The 16,401-nt window shown below is 50.3% G+C and overlaps 6 protein-coding genes across 6 annotated transcripts; 2 read left to right on the top strand and 4 right to left on the bottom strand.

The window, feature by feature from the left end:
* Window positions 1–688: 688 nt before the first annotated feature.
* Window positions 689–2,074, top strand: CC77DRAFT_1064366 (hypothetical protein; the record flags this gene model as incomplete). Its single annotated transcript, XM_018528716.1, has 2 exons — window positions 689–1,225; window positions 1,274–2,074. 2 exons carry the CDS (start codon window positions 689–691, stop codon window positions 2,072–2,074), a joined length of 1,338 nt encoding a protein of 445 aa, XP_018382520.1.
* Window positions 2,075–3,514: 1,440 nt separating this feature from the next.
* On the bottom strand, window positions 3,515–6,302 carry CC77DRAFT_995547 (MFS general substrate transporter). The gene is made up of 3 exons (XM_018536466.1): window positions 5,803–6,302; window positions 4,880–5,751; window positions 3,515–4,832 (listed from the first exon to the last, which is right to left on the bottom strand). Exons 1-3 carry the CDS (start codon window positions 5,843–5,845, stop codon window positions 3,858–3,860), a joined length of 1,890 nt encoding a protein of 629 aa, XP_018382519.1. The 5' UTR covers window positions 5,846–6,302; the 3' UTR covers window positions 3,515–3,857.
* Window positions 6,303–6,931: 629 nt separating this feature from the next.
* On the top strand, window positions 6,932–8,146 carry CC77DRAFT_1011575 (hypothetical protein; the record flags this gene model as incomplete). The annotated part of the gene is made up of 1 exon (XM_018523717.1): window positions 6,932–8,146. One exon carries the CDS (start codon window positions 6,932–6,934, stop codon window positions 8,144–8,146), a length of 1,215 nt encoding a protein of 404 aa, XP_018382518.1.
* A 4,080-nt stretch (window positions 8,147–12,226) lies between these two features.
* CC77DRAFT_1023261 (hypothetical protein) lies at window positions 12,227–12,874 on the bottom strand. Its single transcript, XM_018525629.1, has 2 exons — window positions 12,789–12,874; window positions 12,227–12,709 (listed from the first exon to the last, which is right to left on the bottom strand). The coding sequence occupies exons 1-2, from the start codon at window positions 12,857–12,859 to the stop codon at window positions 12,499–12,501; spliced, it is 282 nt and encodes a 93-aa protein (XP_018382517.1). The 5' UTR covers window positions 12,860–12,874; the 3' UTR covers window positions 12,227–12,498.
* A 563-nt stretch (window positions 12,875–13,437) lies between these two features.
* Window positions 13,438–13,926, bottom strand: CC77DRAFT_272934 (hypothetical protein). The gene has a single exon (XM_018530972.1). The coding sequence runs from the start codon at window positions 13,805–13,807 to the stop codon at window positions 13,559–13,561; it is 249 nt and encodes an 82-aa protein (XP_018382516.1). The 5' UTR covers window positions 13,808–13,926; the 3' UTR covers window positions 13,438–13,558.
* A 1,198-nt stretch (window positions 13,927–15,124) lies between these two features.
* CC77DRAFT_942856 (hypothetical protein) lies at window positions 15,125–16,014 on the bottom strand (the record flags this gene model as incomplete). The annotated part of the gene is made up of 2 exons (XM_018534883.1): window positions 15,125–15,370; window positions 15,457–16,014. 2 exons carry the CDS (start codon window positions 16,012–16,014, stop codon window positions 15,125–15,127), a joined length of 804 nt encoding a protein of 267 aa, XP_018382515.1.
* Between the last annotated feature and the right edge of the window lie 387 nt (window positions 16,015–16,401).

Raw genomic sequence — 16,401 nt, 5'->3', positions numbered from 1 at the left:
TGAGGCTTTTGGCAAGGCTATCAACGATGAGCTCACCATCAGTATCCGAATCTGAACAGACCAGCGTGGGCTTCTTTTGCTTCGTTGATGTGGAGGTTTCTAGTCGAGAGGTCGAACCAGTGCGCAATGTCGCTCGCTGTCCTACAATGTTAGATGAAGATAGAGGTCTCATTGCTGACAGCACGCCAAGAGTGTACCGGATATGGCTCAGGTCTTTTGCTTTTGCTATTGCTACTGCGTTCGAAGCACACCGCCAGTCTTTCTGTGGCCCTGAATCAAGATGTGTGCCGTCTTTTGTGTAACCCTTTGTGCTTGCGTTAGGGATCTGGGCCAGATTCGTTCAATCGTGTGGATCCGACGAAGTTCGATTCGCCCCGGCAAGGTCATCCAGCATGGACAGAAAAGAAATGCCAGAGTATCATCGCACTAAAACAGAGTGCGTCCGGAATCAATGGGGCGGTCATCGCCACGTTACTTTCTGTTTTGATGTAGAGGCTTAGTCGCGCATTAAGGTCGAAGACAACTCTCCTGGACTACGGTACCTGCGTTGCTAGGCACTCGTTGTAAGATCCTGGTACCTGGCTCGTCTGTCCTCGCTCTCCCCTTGCCTCACGTTCATCTTTGCCTCCCTCTGCCATCACGCCAACCTCTTTATACGATACGACCATCAGCCATCGAACGAGTCACCATGAGCTTTCGAGAGGCTGTAGCCGCCTTTCTCGCTATTGCGATTACTGGTTTCCTGGACGTTCTTTGGCTGAAAGTCACCGTCGTCTGTTGTCTCAATCACTGGGCTTTCATCAATGCTGCCGGAATCTTGGAGCCAGTCTTTGGGCCTTTGCGAGAGTCTCAAGGAGCATTGGGGCCAACAATATCCAGAGTCTGGAGTGAAAGGACCTGGCACGCCATCCAAGTCGGACTGGGTTTTGTCTCCATGATTCTTGCTGTTGCTCATCTCACCTCGGTAGAAGCGGAACCGTATCTCATCATGTGGGGAGTCTTTGCCCGGCCCGCAGCAAAGCTCGTGGCTAATGGTTCATCGGCAAGGGAGCCAGAAGGATGGTGGCAGGTCGTATCGACGAGGATATCTGATGTTCTCACGAGGTTTCCGCCTTTCCAATACATCCCGAACATCTATAAGGCACCCGTAGTACTTCTTGCATTTTCTCTTGCACTGCTATGGGCACTCTGGTTAGGTCTTGAGCAGATCATGCCATGGTTCATTGTAAGCCGAAACAACTGATGATATGTTCTGGTCGACTAACAATACCAGACGCAGGTATCATTGGGATCGACTGTCATCGCCAGCGACTTACACATGGTTAAGAGAGGCTCTCCATCAGCTGCTAGCTCGGTGTGGGCACCGGCTTTGCTGAGTGCAGCTGTCACGCTTGCATGTCATATTCATAAGACATGGCAGGACGGTCAGAAAGAGATTGCTAACAACGTAATGCAAAAGGCCGTGGTGGAGCAATTGACTGGGCTCGTCAAGCAGCAAAAAGCTATGGCAGAGCAGCTGATTGTGTTTAACAACGAGCTTCCAGACTTGATCGCGCATGCTGTAGCCCAGCAACTGAAAGCAACAGTCAGCCCACAGCCTACTGCATGTAGTGTGCAGTACCACACCTCGAACGGCCTGTCGGTCCTTCCGGTTCCACCTATCATGACATCCGTTCACACTGCCGATATCTCTTCCGAAGTCATGTCTGTGATGGGGTCCATGAGTGAGTCAATTGAGATAGACAGCGTTGTCTGTCGAAAGAGCGAAGACCAGGTGGCATCTACACCACCCCTAACAACCGATTCAAAGATATCGACCAATCGATGCCATGGTGAAGAATGCTACACGCTTGATTGTTCTGCCAAGAGATCCACGGGAGGGTTTTGTAGTGATGAGTTAGAGTCGCCCGCGAAAAGCACCGAGCTGCTCGACCGCTTCCGCCAGGATAAGTCCCGTAATACTGATAGCTTGAACGGGCTCAGCGAAGAGGATGATGATGTTGATAGAGATATCTCTGTGGGATCTCCGTCAAACTCTAGCGTCTGGGTTCATGTCGCCAACCCCGATGTGTAGATAGGCTGGGGATTCTACCAACACTTGCGGAGACTTCGATGCTATGCAAATGCATCTCATCGAGTATTGCCTGGTACTCGAGAATCAGATTTCTGGTGTGTGGAGTCGTTGGTGTACGATGGCGATAATGTATATGGTTGATAGGGTCCTTGGCCGATGGCTCCGATGTTTGTGGCGTGCGAGGATGTTATCATCTGGATTTATTCGTGTACAGCATAGGTAACTGGTGTATGTTCTTATGCGTTCGATGACGGTATAGCCTTGCTTTTGTAGTTGTAATATGGATATCTCTTTGTGAGGTCTTCTGTCCTTGTTCATCTCAACAAACGTCTTCTTAGCATCTCCCGTCGTGTCTATGCCGGTAGTCAATCATTCATGAGTGAAGGGAGCAGCAGAGCGATCTTGATCATTCTCTGTCATCGAACTTGTTTGGTGATTGTCTGGAATTGGATCCTGGGGCCGGATTGAACGAAGACACTTATTGTGAGTTTTTGCTTGATCGAGCTCTTGTAATGTATGCATATGATGTTTCTCGATCTCCTTTCTGAAAGTACTTGTGGAATCGCGCTGTGGTCGTGGATGTATATGTGTGTGAGGAGTGAAAACGAAGGGTTATAAGCTGCTATCGTATCTGACAAAGAGAGTCAGCATTCTTCGAGAAATTGGACAACCATATGATGCACATTGAATCCGGTTCTGATAGATGTTCTGTTGAAGGTACGATCTCTTTTCGAAACTGCTGTTACCGTAAAGCGAGGAATAGTGGCGTTACTCGATCGTGAAGTAACGCAAAAACAAAAGTATGGATCTAGGAACCTACGCGGGGATGGTGGGCCGCAGCAGGAGAACGCCACTATCCAATCAGATCTCCGGTTCGTGACAGCATTGTAGAACGGTGCCGCGGATGCTCACTACCCGCCATCTCATATCGCGAAGTGCGATAAAAAGCAAATTATCGCAGCTTGCGATCTTCGATACGATTGGTCAAGGATAAGAATCGCAGCTTGCGATAATTCTGGCTTGCTCCTTACTGGGTATAAAAAGAGACGACCTCCTTGGCTGTGTGGGCTCCTTCCGGCTGGTATAGATCGAGCTGGCATCTTGTAATTAAGTCCTCGGGAACTATGCCAAATGTAGTGACGCTATCAAGCTGACAGCTCGGGAAGGTTGGCCTTACGTCAATGACTCTTAACATTGCTATCGATTGAATTCACGTGCTGGCTACAAGATGCAGACAAATCGCTATCGAGTTATACCGTGTCATATTCGGGTAGAAGTGTATTTCTCGAACACCTTGTTCGATTGTATGTAGCTGTTTAAGAGGTTCAACATAGGACACTCGCCAACAAATCTTTGCTGTTCTTGAGCGAATATTGAATACCTGTGCGTCGACGACGTGCTGAACACAACGTGACGTGGCTGTTCACGTTACATTCTATAATGAAGCCATCGCCGAATACTTCCGTTTGTGCCCTAGTAGTCGACCCCTAGCTGCAGAGTCAATCTGAAATTCCATCATGATTTGTTTTGTACTAGCTACATGTGTATGTGTACGTGTACTTTCAAGCCGGGTATCGCTAGAGCTGCTATGCTCAGGCTCAACACTGACTTGGAGTCATACATCGATTGTATGGGAGATGAGCTGTGCATCGATCATTGGCTGGAACGGGTTGCTGAGTGAGCTAGCTAATTGGGAGGCTACATATGAGTCTTCACTGCTGAGTTCCACAAGGACCGAAAAGCTGTGATCGATTAAGGCACATCCCGATAATGTAGATCTGATCTATGCGCCTCCCCAACTATAACCGCCACCAATACCCGTGCTGCCCAAGTTGGAACTGTAGCGCCTAAAGCCCTTGCCCATACCAATTGGTATCGAAGATGTCCTCCTGACAATCTTCCGCCGTCTACTCTGCGAACCACTCCTCGTCGTCTCCAAGGCATTAATCGACTGTCCCCGTCCTACCGACACCGACGCGTCGTCTTCGTCATCAGATGCCATAGCCACGCTCGATCGCGTCGTGGTAAGGCTCAGTATGTTTGGTGGCTCTCCGAAATCGCCAAACTCTGATTCAGATATCGCAGCATCGTCATGCCACGCTGCTGTGGGCATCCTTGCGCCTTCATCAATCTCTTCTTCCGTCTCGATGACGTTTTCTTCGTCGTCGATATCTGAGTCGTCTCCGAACCCTTTACCCTCAACTAGCCAGAATGTTGGTATTGAGGCAGCGAATGCAATCGCAGACATAGTCCAGAACGGTACGATGACATAGCCACGCTTGACACCCCAAGTAAACAAGCCGCCTCCCAAAGTGGGTCCAGCTGCTCTGCCAAAAGCACTGAAACTCGTCGCTAGACCATTGATGGTCCCTAGAACACGTAGACTAGGCGCACTGTTCGTGAGCATGATAGTACTAGTAGGGAAAGCAAATGTACCACCCACTCCTCTAACCATCAAGAGCAGCACCATGGCGACTTCCCTGGTGATTGGATCTGGGATAAGCGATAAGAATGGTGTGACGAAGAAGACAAATGGGAAGATGAGAAATGCTATTCGGAGGCAGCGAACGACACCAAGATAGCGCGCGATAGGTGGGAAAAGTAAGAATTGACACATGGTACACGATATGGCAAACACAGTAAAAATGATGCCGATGCGTCGAGACTCGATACCAAAGCCTCCTGCAAATTTCAGAGGCAAGGATACGGTTGGATCGTCTGCGAGTTGTACTGGATGGTGCATGAACACTGGAAGTAGCTACGTTTGATCAGCCATGGTATCTTCAGCTACCAGAAATCTCGTACCTGATCATATGCCTGGGTGTACATAGCGAGCAACGTATACACGGCAAGGTTTAGCGACGTCTGAAATGTCAACACATCCCGGTATCTTGGTGCTTTTTCCTTGACTACCTCATGAGCAACCTCATGCTGTGGTGTCGCTTCACTGTCAAGTATCTTCTGTTGACCGAGTAGCGGCTCGCGTTCTGAATTGCCGTTCTGCTTTTGGGTCGGCAGGTGCAGTATCTTGCGAATGAATGCTATCAATCTAGCCCCAGTTCTCAGGCCCAGGTCTGGTGCGTTCTTCTTGCTTTCCAGAGTTTCTTGGAGAAACAGCCAGCCTATTACGATACCCGTAGTGAAGAATGCAGCCGCTACAAGGTTTGGCAAACAATACGGAAATTTCTCCAGTAAAGCAGTGCCTCTGGGTTTCCGAGGATCGACACCCAACGGGTTGGCTAGGGCTCCACCTAGGGTAGGTCCAAACGTGGCACCCACTGTCCAAACCAAGGGCATGACACTGAACGCTCTCGGCTGGAGCTCTTTCCATGGGCACAGCTCTGCAACTGTAGTTCTGAGGATGCCTACATTGCCGTTTGATAGTCCTCCCAGGGCGCGTGCAGCCAAAGCCATAGGTAGGTTGAGCGAGAAGCCCCATAGCAACATTGTCCACATGGTGTTGAATAGTCCAAACAATATGATAGGTTTCCTTCCATAGCGATCGGATGCGGCACCCCAGACGAGGCCTGTGAAGCCTTGACATAACGAGAATGCCGACGACGAGATGCCAGCCCAGCGCGCGATATCATTTTGAGGAATACCAAATGATTCCATAAGCTCGGGCACGTATGGGAAAACGGAAGTGAGGGCGATGGGCTCGGCAAAGCGGCATATTGCTATGGTGAAGTTAGCAAGCTTGCAGAAGAGGACGCGTCGCGTGTACGTACATAGAATCACCAGTTGTTTAACTGGTAGCCGGTGTTCTGTCATGGCGGCGGTGATAGCGAAGGATGCATGCTAGTCAAAGCCGCAGAGTGAAGAGAAGAAGAGCAGGAACAGTCACGAACGCTCATGCTTGCTCGCATGCTGAGTCCACAGGAAGGGCGCACCCCGCAATCACAGCTAGCCGCTCGTGGTCATGCGCTATTTGCGGTGAGCACGAGTCAGCTATTTCCGTGTCCGCGATGCGCTGCTATCTATTCCGAATTCCGAACGATGCGACTGCTGGCGCGATGAGGTTTGTTGTCGTGTGATGGCGTTGAGGGTGATGGTGATGACGATGGAAGAAAGCCGACGCGACAGTCGTCATCGGCTTGAAGCTTGGGCGGAGTAGAAGCCGCCAACGAACAGTTCCAGGGTCCACGTTCTTCGTGGGAACCACCAACACCATCACGAAGCGCTTTACCACAACCACTACCTATGATACTCGGTACGCGTTCGAAAAAATCCCCCCCAGCGGTCTACAGCACGAAGAACATGAGGTCTTCCAGGTAGCCAGTTGAGCTTTCACGATGCCTAAGCCACGGGAATAGCTGGAATACCACCGATCATTCGGCCGTCCCGTGTTGACACACCGATAAAGCTCGTATTACTATCGTTTTGTTGAGATGACTAAGAGCTGAAACCTTTTCTCATCTACTTCCGCTATTTGCACTTACTTCTCGCGCGTTCCTATCAACACGTCCAACGATTTCTCTTTACTGACTGATATCAACATATGCATATTTCGACACGGATTCGAGCGATCGACCTGTTCATGTACTATAAGCGACCCGGCTTCCGTCCTGGCCAATGTTGTACAGGGTGAAGGCGTTTTCTTTACATCTTCGCTGCGCTCCTAACAGGAGCCTGACGGTGGCTATCATATATGGCCAGAAGATACCGAGAACGTTCATTCACGATGCTTCCTTTGTCCACCGTCTCAAGAAGCCAGAATTCTGGCAAAAGGCCATTTCCTAGCGGGCAAGGTCCAAGAGCAAGATCTTGGCTTTGTCACTTCTTCACAATCGCATCAAAGATGTTATCTGCCCAACTGGGTGTCCACAACGTGCTTGTAAATCAGAAGCAGGGTAAACAATGTCAACTACCGCATGGTTATATACCCTCACTGGGTCAGATTTCATTTCAGCGACGGACATAACGATATTGAACAGCATTTCAGTCATGGAGGATCAATTCGCAATCGAGACCACATCAGTGTCGTCGAGCCAGCAGAACCAGACCAGCCAGATGAGCCCACCAAGGGATCAGCAGCTTCAGCAAGCAACGAATCTCATCGCCATCGACATGAAACTCTTCAAGGAAAAGCTAGACGTGGACTGTCGTTTCGAAGTATACAAGCAGGCATTTCCTGAGATGGACCCAGCCAACTTGCCTGAAATTCTGTACCGTCCAGATAACAAGGACGATATCCACATTATGTATAGTACGCCATGCATCAAGTACGAGGGACTTCATCCGCCTAGCATCCTGCCACTTCCTTGTGACCTAGACAAATTGAGGCAGGACAGTACCTCGGAATCAGATGAGGAAACATCAGATGGCGAGACATCAGATGAGGAAACATCCTATGAAAAAATCTCCGATAAAGAGTGGAAGAAACGGAATCTTGAGAACTGCGATCGGTGCATCAGCCGTAGTGAAAACCAGATCTATAGGATGCTTACATCGAATTTCTGCAAAGATAAGGACATACGGAAAGAGCTACTGCAGTACTACTTCCGGTTCGTACAATTTCAATGGACTCAGAGTCGTGACAGAATCGCATTTTGTGAGCCGAGTTACTCGCAGATCACCACATTACCGAGGTTCTTCAAGGCGTTCCAGCCATCTGGCTTGACTGGGCAGCTGAAGCACCTTACCCTCGACATTCCGTGGGAATATACGTACTCTGCAAAAACATCAGGGAACCGCCGCGACTGTATACGAAGAGCACCATTCGACGATGAAAAGGCATTCCAGAAGGACGCGTTGTCCATGGGTAGAGTGTTCGGTGTTCTTCACAAATATAAGATCAAAACCGAGTTGACTTTCCCGGGAACATGGGAGTGTAGAATGCCTTTCATACTGCGTGTAGAGGAGTTGTGTAAAACACATTTGCGGCGCGATGGACCAGAATTCTGGAAAGAGCATAATGAGCAAGCGGAAAATATCTTCTGTCATGATGCTGAGCTGCGTCGTCTTGCGGATGAGTTTGTTGCGAATGAGGCTATTCTGACAGGAGGGCGTGTCTACGCTCCAATCAATTTGATACCTTCCGCTGTTGCCTACGACATTGACTTTAGCCAGTAGATGTGCGCTCCGGGTATGAGCGTCCCAGTGCGGTTCAGACGGCTAGAGTTCATACTCTTTCGTGAGAGTCCAGCACAATAGTCAGCAATATAAGTATAATCTCAAAATCTCCATATCCAAATGCATTTTAGGGGTGAACGGCAGTCTAGCTCACCAGTAACCTTGAAACGACCTGCCATCTTGCCCTTCAAGTTTGCGAACAGTCCATTAGGTGAATATTAGCATGGTCTTTCTGAAATACCGTCTAACGCACAACCACATACGAGACTGCATAAAACTAGATAGCATTTGCGAACAAACGATTTCCAAATTGACGTCGACCTATGTATACCATAAGGTTTTATCCGCTCGATCAGGTCTGCGAACAGTCTCAATAAGGCGATATGATATCCATTGTTCGAAAGGATCAGAGAGTGTTCTCTTCTATAGTATATTCCGCTCATAATTCTAGGTTGCTAGACGGCTTGCCCGTTTTTCTTGATGATAAATAGTGCGTGCCTTCAAACCGGAAGAATGTTTACCGTCGTATACAGAATCAATAGCAAGAGCAGGAACTTCTCTCATGATACACCAGAGTCCCTATACTTTTTCTTTCTCGACTGTATGGCCGCACTGACAAATTGAAGCCGATGCAAGTGCTACGAATACTACGTCCATTGCAGCCCAACCTGCGATTCAAGCACGATGCCAAGCACAAATCGTTAACGGGTTTCTATCGGAATCTGTCGTAGTATGCACAACGTGTTCGACATGGGACAAGCTTCAGCGGAGTATTGGAACTAAATTTAGAGGAACAGGTCTGTGAACGCGGGCTGTTCGGTGTATTCGGTCGGCTCTTCGGCGGCGGAGAAGTATTGAAACGGTATCTAAATAAATCGATTCTTCGGCAAGGCCAATATGCCGAGAATACTCACACGGAAACATGTCAATATGGACAAGGTCATTGAGAAGCATACACATACATGGAATGCTTTGTGTTGATTACGTCGAGGTTCATGTACGCAACGCATGAAGTATACTGATCAAGTAACGCATTGATTATCCGGTCATTCCAGGAGGTCATGAACAGTCGCAATGAATTATATGAGCATACAATTGCGCTAAGAGCTCCATACAGGAGCAGTCTATGGTGTCATCGAAGCTCGTCAATACAATGATGAGGAAGTGTGGCTGGGAAGGACCCTCGTTACGTCATGTGAAGCACGGACATCGCCCGGCCATCAGTCGGGGAGAAAGAACCACCACACATCGTCTCGAGGCTTTCTTGCACTTCGCACAGCACAAACGGCAATCATCTTGCCGCTATATCAAGCGTGTCAACATAGGACACGACAGCGCATATGAGAAGACTAAGCGATGCTGCTGCTCGCTTGGAAGTATCCGCCAGCAATACCGCTTCTGAAACGCGCCGTTGTCTGGCCTGATGTCTCAGGCATCGAGGTTGCCCCTTGATAGTACGCGGCGAAAACTGAGCGCTGAGCAAAAATATGTTTTGTACGCTCTGCTCAGTAATACTGTCTGCTGAAGCTAAAGCGCACAATGTTTGCGCTCAGCTTCGACCAAGTATGGCGCGCGCCTCGAGCGAGAAGACATCCTTTTGGAGTGTTCATCTGAATCACTGGAAGAGGAAACTTGATCTACTAACAGCAAGTCTGTCAGAATCTACTCGCCTACAAGCCTCGACGACCAACCGTACGTGAACACCTTGACTATGGCGCCCGAGGGGCGGATCACAGTGGAGCCGTTGCACCCAGTCTAGCAACTATCAGCCGGATGAATAACATTGGGCGACAGCTGCACAAGCAAAATCGAGAAAGAGCATGTAGCACAGAGCGTCCGTTCCCGGGCTGGGCAACACCCTGAGGAGATGGAAAACTTCTGCTGCCGTCACTGGGTACGAAACAGACAAAGTGTACCAGGAACAACACACAATTCTGTGCCGATCTTCTCGGAGAGATTCATCGCAAGCCCAACATCGTTCGGGATCTGGCACTGGAGGCGAGCGTTGCCTATAGTGCCCATCGTTAAGTCTCTCAGTCAACAACGCATGCACGGTAATATCCACCTATCAATAACGGTCGTCTTATTGCGCGGCGAATGATATATGACAACGCATCATCAGTGTGCTATCGTCAGCGGTGAGGCGCTATCGACCAGGCTTGGACCGGAGGGCGAGTGTGTTGGGTCGCTCGCTACCAGATCAGGTCCGCAACGTGCCTCCGGTTCAGTGATGTCTCGGTCGTCCCGAACGCGCGTTCGCTCATGGGCGGCTTCCACCACCGTCAGACTGTCCGTTAGGTGCGAGCAACGTTGAGCGAGTATCTCCGCAACTTGGCTGCTCGTGCAGCACCGCTGCATCATGAGTGGGTACCCTCCAACAATGTCACGCCAGTGTTGCAACGCCGTTGCCAACTAGCATGTACAGCTGGCCATACTGAAGCCAGTCATGTGGACTCACCCAGCACACTCAATCTCCCTTGACGACCGGAGGCGACCTCCTCTGGTTGACGGCGTAGCCGTGGGATGCCCCTAGCCGACGAGATATCTCGCCCGCGACAAGACTGCAATTGGCCATCAGCAGTGGATTCTGTATTCTAGGAGTGTTAGACGCAGGACGAAAGAGCTGGCTGCCCCTTTCGCAACAGCAGCGACTACGGTGGTGGTGAGGCGCCCACCTAGCTTCCGCCTTTGCCAGCACTCGTTGCCGATCTGAAGGAAGCTATGAGGCCTCTCATCAAGGAACTTTCAGGCGAGACTACCGCGAACTGTTTCGACTGTTTTCTAATCCTCCGGCATTTACACCCGTCAGATTGTAACCCTCTGTTGTGACCCAGTGTCACAGGGGCTGCCAAACGATATTGCGGACCTGGACACCGCACTGAACGAAGACCGCATCCAGACTCACCGCAAGCGAAGCAAATCTGTTGTATCGGTTAGTCAAGGCACAGTCTATCTTACCTGGAGTCGCATAGGTTACTGTCATGGTGCATACGCGAGCAATCGCGAAGGCGGACAGTAGCCGCTGACTGGCATCGTTAACACTATCATTCAGGTCGAAGTGCCACAAGTACTATGACAGGAAAATGTTGTGCGTTTACTGCCAGAGTCCACCAAGCTTCCATGTCAAGAGAATCTTTCGACCATAGAAACATATATCATGTGACTGAACCTTCACCACTACCTAGCGGAGATTGAACAACATCCGCGCTCGCTTGCGTACAGGGTACGAACAGAATTCTCCAAGGACTTGGAGAACTTCGCCAAGCGTTTACGCAAAGACCATGCCCTGCCGTTGTGGGAAGCGGAGCTATATCAGTTCCGCATATAGCCTATGTACCTCGCCTCACGCATGACCCGAAAACAAGCAACTTTCGGCGACACTATTGGCTATGACTCCACTTTCTATTTTCCACATCCCTCCAATAGTATATTTGCGGGCCGTTGGCGGCGGAGCTGGCGCGCATACGCTATGTTGTGGTCAATAACTTTATTGACGCATTCAGAAGCACTGGACAGGAATGTGGCCAACAAAACTATACGCGACGCACAACCAGCAGGAAGAGCCGCGGCTGGAACAATAGAGGTGGTTGACCATTTACCAGGCTCCTGGATCTTTTACCTCTTGCCTCTGACAGTGCGCGAAAGATGCGGGATGCGGCGACGGCAAGCGGTTGACGGTTCAACGCTCACCGGAGTATTACTCGCACCCGCGTTCGATATCATCCTTCACCGATTGACAGGGAACGGCGCACATGCGGGTGTTCACAGCGCCAGTGCAGCATCGCGCAGTAAGGCACCGAGCTAGCACGTCCTTGTTGTCAATCGCCGCAGTGGTGCGATGCAAATATTGTTTGTCAAGGTGACCGGTCAGACTTCATCAGTGTGGGTCAACTTCAGGGATCGAGGGGAACTTGAAGTATGAGTTGGCAAATGTTGCAGGTTTCACGAGAAGCGCACTATAGTTGAGACTCGTTCATCCTGGGAAGGAATGACGTCGCCTGTCTGCGCGCGACAACGTTGCTGTTGAGCAAACCACACCATATCAGCCAATATGTCTCAAGCGTCAGTTTCATCACAAGATCTGTTGAGACGCCTCTCTGCACGATGAGCTTGTCTAGCACATTCACCTTCCATCCAGATCGATGGCCGTGGATAAGCGAAGCGATGCTAGACTAGGTCTTCACTCGAAGACCTAGCTCACATACTTGCAGTGCCTCTATGGTTCTCCCCACATCCCGATAAAGCCTATATCCGCGATGCATCTGTAAGCGATGTCCCTTCGGCAGCAAAGTTTCTTGCCGATCATGAGCATACAATCTCCGCTGTTCGCCTCGCTATTGTATCCTTATCCATCAGCAGATGGTAAACATAGCAATCGCCACCTCAGCATTGGAACATGAAACCGTTTGCCACTGCCACATGGCAGACGAGGATGCCACTACCAGGAAGAGGGCACAGCGTGAGGCTTCCCAATATCCATTGCAGCGGCTTGCCGATCCTTGATGCTTCTCTTCCTTTTTCGCCATCGGCGTATCCCGTCGTCCCAGTTTGTGCGCGCTGTCTCTATTCGCTAGTTAGATCAACGGCCCCTAGCTCCCGAAAGAAAGCGGAGTACACGTAAGTAGACGATCGCTATTCCTACCGTGCAGTGATGAGCAGAAAGAGAGAACCCATGGGGGAATGGCGGCAAGGGATTGCACAGTCAGGGTGCATGGAAAGCTCTTAACGAGAAACGTGTGTCTGCGGCCATCCCGTGGAAGTGGTTATATCGAAAGCTTCTTCATCATCATCAGCCCATACCTACGTATGCCTTAGGTGGCGATCGTCTTGCGAAAGGTCAGCAAAAGTTCACCTCGCCCTAATCCAGCATATGCCTGCCTCGGCATTCTCGTTACGTGCGCGTGTCCACACCCTGGCTGGTTGTTAAGAACATGGGTGGTTATGGCACGGCCAGTAACCGACAAGCTGAGTGCAGAAGAGGCAATCTTAAGACAGGGTTCACCGGATCGTGACTGCACAAACGGTCACTACTGGCTCGGGTTTTGGACGAGTCGGATGCAAGCCAGCACATATTCCTGGCCTCCCAACATGAAAGACTTTTCTTTTCTGTCTCGTCTATTGCTAGGCGATAGTAATCAAGTTGGGCGCAGAGGTGTGGGTATCGAAGCATGCCCCTTCATCAATATCCATCCTGAATAATCCCCAGGTCGCATCGCATCCGTTGTACGGAACAACGGTCACGCACTCTTGGGCATCCGCACCTGCATCCGCTTTGCATATCTCACTTGGCCGTGGGCGTCATTTGGCGCAACAGTAGCGAGGTGTGTGCGGGAACAATCTATATATCAACTAACCCGGGTATTACGACAAGGTTCACCCTTCCCGTATGCGGCAAGGTCAGCACGCGCTTTGTTAATATCGAAAGTATGATCGGTTGCCGAGGACATGTGTGTATCTTGATAATGGGGGATAATGCCTTGGTGTCATTAGTTTGAGAAGGCTGGGGAGCGTGGGGAAGGATAGAAGTGATGGGCGAGCGATGGATGTATGGAAATCGTAGGTTTGGCGGGTGTGAGTAGTGATGGAATGCTTGCTTAGGCTGTCGACCAAGCTTGACAGTAGACAAGTACCAGCGCAGTGACTTGACATGTGAATGCTCATGAATCTGTTACTGTGGCCTTGAGATCATATCCGCGCAGGCTGTCAACACCACAATAGCATGGAGTTTGATTTTGAGCATTGATGCTGTACTCACCGACCACAACTCTGATGACACCACCATCGCCTGGAAAGCGTCATGCCTTGAACCTGTTCTCTCGTGATAATCTTGAACGTGTGACATCACGCCTAATATCCTCACCTCATACTCGCGGCCATGCGCGTCTCAGATCAGAGTTCGAGATCTGAAACCAGTGTTGATGAGACAACACCCCATAAAGGCCACATACTCCGCATTGACATACGTTCATGAACACGATGCACATAATAGCATTCCAAATTATGATATTAAGTGCGGGTTATGATTTACATAATTTCGAGAAGCGCGATCGCATATTGCGACGACACGCAGGTATAGTATTTGACATTAGGTTCGGTAGTTGTGCCATGTGGCATACATGCATTACGACGGGACGTATGAGATACAGATGACGACAGATTACAAATGTGTACATCTAGAATAGCGGGCAGAATAGATACGCGCCCTCGTCTCGGAGCTTGTAGTACACTAAGAAGGTTTAGAGGATCAAGGAGATGTCTGCAAAGTAGTGTCGGGAAGCAAGCGATGATTATGTATGGAGGAAGAAGATGCAATGCGTGGTAACAAGTAGAAGTAGATGACGATACCGCCAGTGTACAAAGGAAATGTGTAGTGATGGGGATAAAAAGACCAATGAAAATGCGCCCCTTCCGACTCTGCCTGGGTATCTTTTCCTTCTCTTTTGCTCCACTAGTTGACACGCCACTCGAGACACCAACTGTCTTCCTCGCCGATATCTTTCTGTCTGGAAACGCTGGCCGACTCTTTCTCAATGCCGTCTCCCGTCAACTCAAATTCTCAACACCCCACAAATGATGTTATCCCAGCCTGAACCCAGTATCTTTCCCAACGCCGCCGCAATGCTGGACCCGCTGGTAATGTGTTGCGCGTCGAAGGAACAGTTGTTCGTCGTGTCCAAAGTATGCAGTTAATTGGTTAAAGGAGTGTATATTTGAAGAGGAAGGGTATACCGTGGCCAAAATCGTGGTACGTCGTAAAGGAAATATGTAAAGGGATTAGAATGTTTGTGTGTGCCCCCAAAGAAGTATTGCAAATGCCGAAATCGACCCCAAGGAGGGAAGTTTGTGACCAGCACGAACTCCGCAATACAACTTGTCTCCGCATGCGCTCATGCTATCTGTTTAGGTTCTTTTCTTTCTTCACCATGCACGTAGACTCTCGAATTGGCCAGCCAATCCATCGCAATTAAGGTCGGTCAGTCATTGGTAATTTGCGCCTGGATCGCTTGGGCCAGCGGCCATTTGCGACGAGGAATAGGTGCCCTGGTGTTGATGTTGTCGGTGTGATTCTTCCTCCTCCTCTTCCTGTGCAGCCATCTCTACCGCCTCTAGTTGCTCGGCCTTGTCTTTGCACGCGGTAGGCGAAAAGCCGCTGCCGACCTTCGAGGAGATGATGCGCCAACGGTCGTTCTCGTACTCCTGCATGGCGTTGCGAAGCTTTACCACCTGTATTACCGGTTATGGTTAGCATGTCGGAGATTGTGGATGCGATACACGACGTCGTGCGTTTCATGACTAGGGTAGGGACTCACCATATCATCCGTCCAGACAGTGGTCTTTGCTTTGAGCTTCGTGCAGTACCGAACTTGGAGTGTGCCAGAGCTGCGGCCAGGGAAGAAGTCGGCGATTTGCTTCCAAGTGAGGTTTTTCTTCTCTTTGAGATCGACAAGTAACTGGTCGTCTTCGGGCGTGAACTTGAGCTTAGGGCCGCGGGGTCGTTGTGCTGGTGGAGGCATTCCCTCTTGTCCTACTACGCTGGGAGGACCATGATGTTGAGCGGGAGAGGGAGGTGCGCCCTCCATTGGGTGATGTCTCTTATTGCGATGTGTATTTGGTAGATGATGGTGATGTGTGGGAGGTAAAGAGGATTGTGGGGTTGGCGGCGGCGGGTATTGTTGAAGGGAGTAACCCTGCGTCGCGTGTTGTAGTGAGACGCTTCCCGTTGCTTGGGCGTAAGGATTGAGTTGCTGCTCTAAGCTCGGAGGGAGATCGTGTTGCAAGTCGTCTTGGTGGCTGCGCTTGCGTCCGGCGGTTTGCTGGGGCGGCGGTGGGTAGCCCACGTTGTAGGAAGATGGAGAGTGTTGCGACATGGAGTGATGGCGCAACAGATGGGGTTGATGTAGTGAATGTGTCTCGATGTCTGTGTAGGTAGGATGGTGGCCGGCGCCGGCATGTTGGAGTGTTTGAGACTGGTGTGGCTGCAGGAAGGAGTGAGGGTGGTAACCCGGAGGCAGTCCGGTATGGGAATGGAGGACATTTTGATGTTCGACGTTTGAGGTCGGTATGTGATGTTCTTCCCCGGCATCGCCTGGTACGCTGTAGTCGAGGAAAGGGCCTCGATAGGGACTCGCCAGTGTTGCGATCACGCATGGAGACTACCAGAGCTAGGTTGCTCTGGCAGGCCGCCGCAGTGAGACCTGAGCCAGAAAAAGGGTGCCTTAGTTTGAGTTGATGTTCGGAGTTGCGATGGCTGTATC

Source organism: Alternaria alternata, assembly GCF_001642055.1.
Source record: "Alternaria alternata strain SRC1lrK2f unplaced genomic scaffold CC77scaffold_19, whole genome shotgun sequence".
NCBI lineage: Eukaryota > Fungi > Ascomycota > Dothideomycetes > Pleosporales > Pleosporaceae > Alternaria > Alternaria alternata.
Note: the sequence above shows the minus strand (reverse complement) of the source record. Positions and strands in the feature narration are given on the sequence as shown.

Bases quoted from the DNA above. Each gene is read 5' to 3' on its own strand.
- CC77DRAFT_995547 (XM_018536466.1), bottom strand. From the start codon at position 5,845: ATGACAGAACACCGGCTACCAGTTAAACAACTGGTGATTCTAT. The intron at 5,752-5,802 runs GTACGTACACGC...ACTTCACCATAG, and splicing joins TAAACAACTGGTGATTCTAT to CAATATGCCGCTTTGCCGAG. The intron at 4,833-4,879 runs GTACGAGATTTC...GATCAAACGTAG, and splicing joins ACACCCAGGCATATGATCAG to CTACTTCCAGTGTTCATGCA.
- CC77DRAFT_1023261 (XM_018525629.1), bottom strand. From the start codon at position 12,859: ATGCACCCTGACTGTGCAATCCCTTGCCGCCATTCCCCCATGGGTTCT. The intron at 12,710-12,788 runs GTAGGAATAGCG...ACTAGCGAATAG, and splicing joins TTTCTGCTCATCACTGCACG to AGACAGCGCGCACAAACTGG.
- CC77DRAFT_272934 (XM_018530972.1), bottom strand. From the start codon at position 13,807: ATGAGCATTCACATGTCAAGTCACTGCGCTGGTACTTGTCTACTGTCA.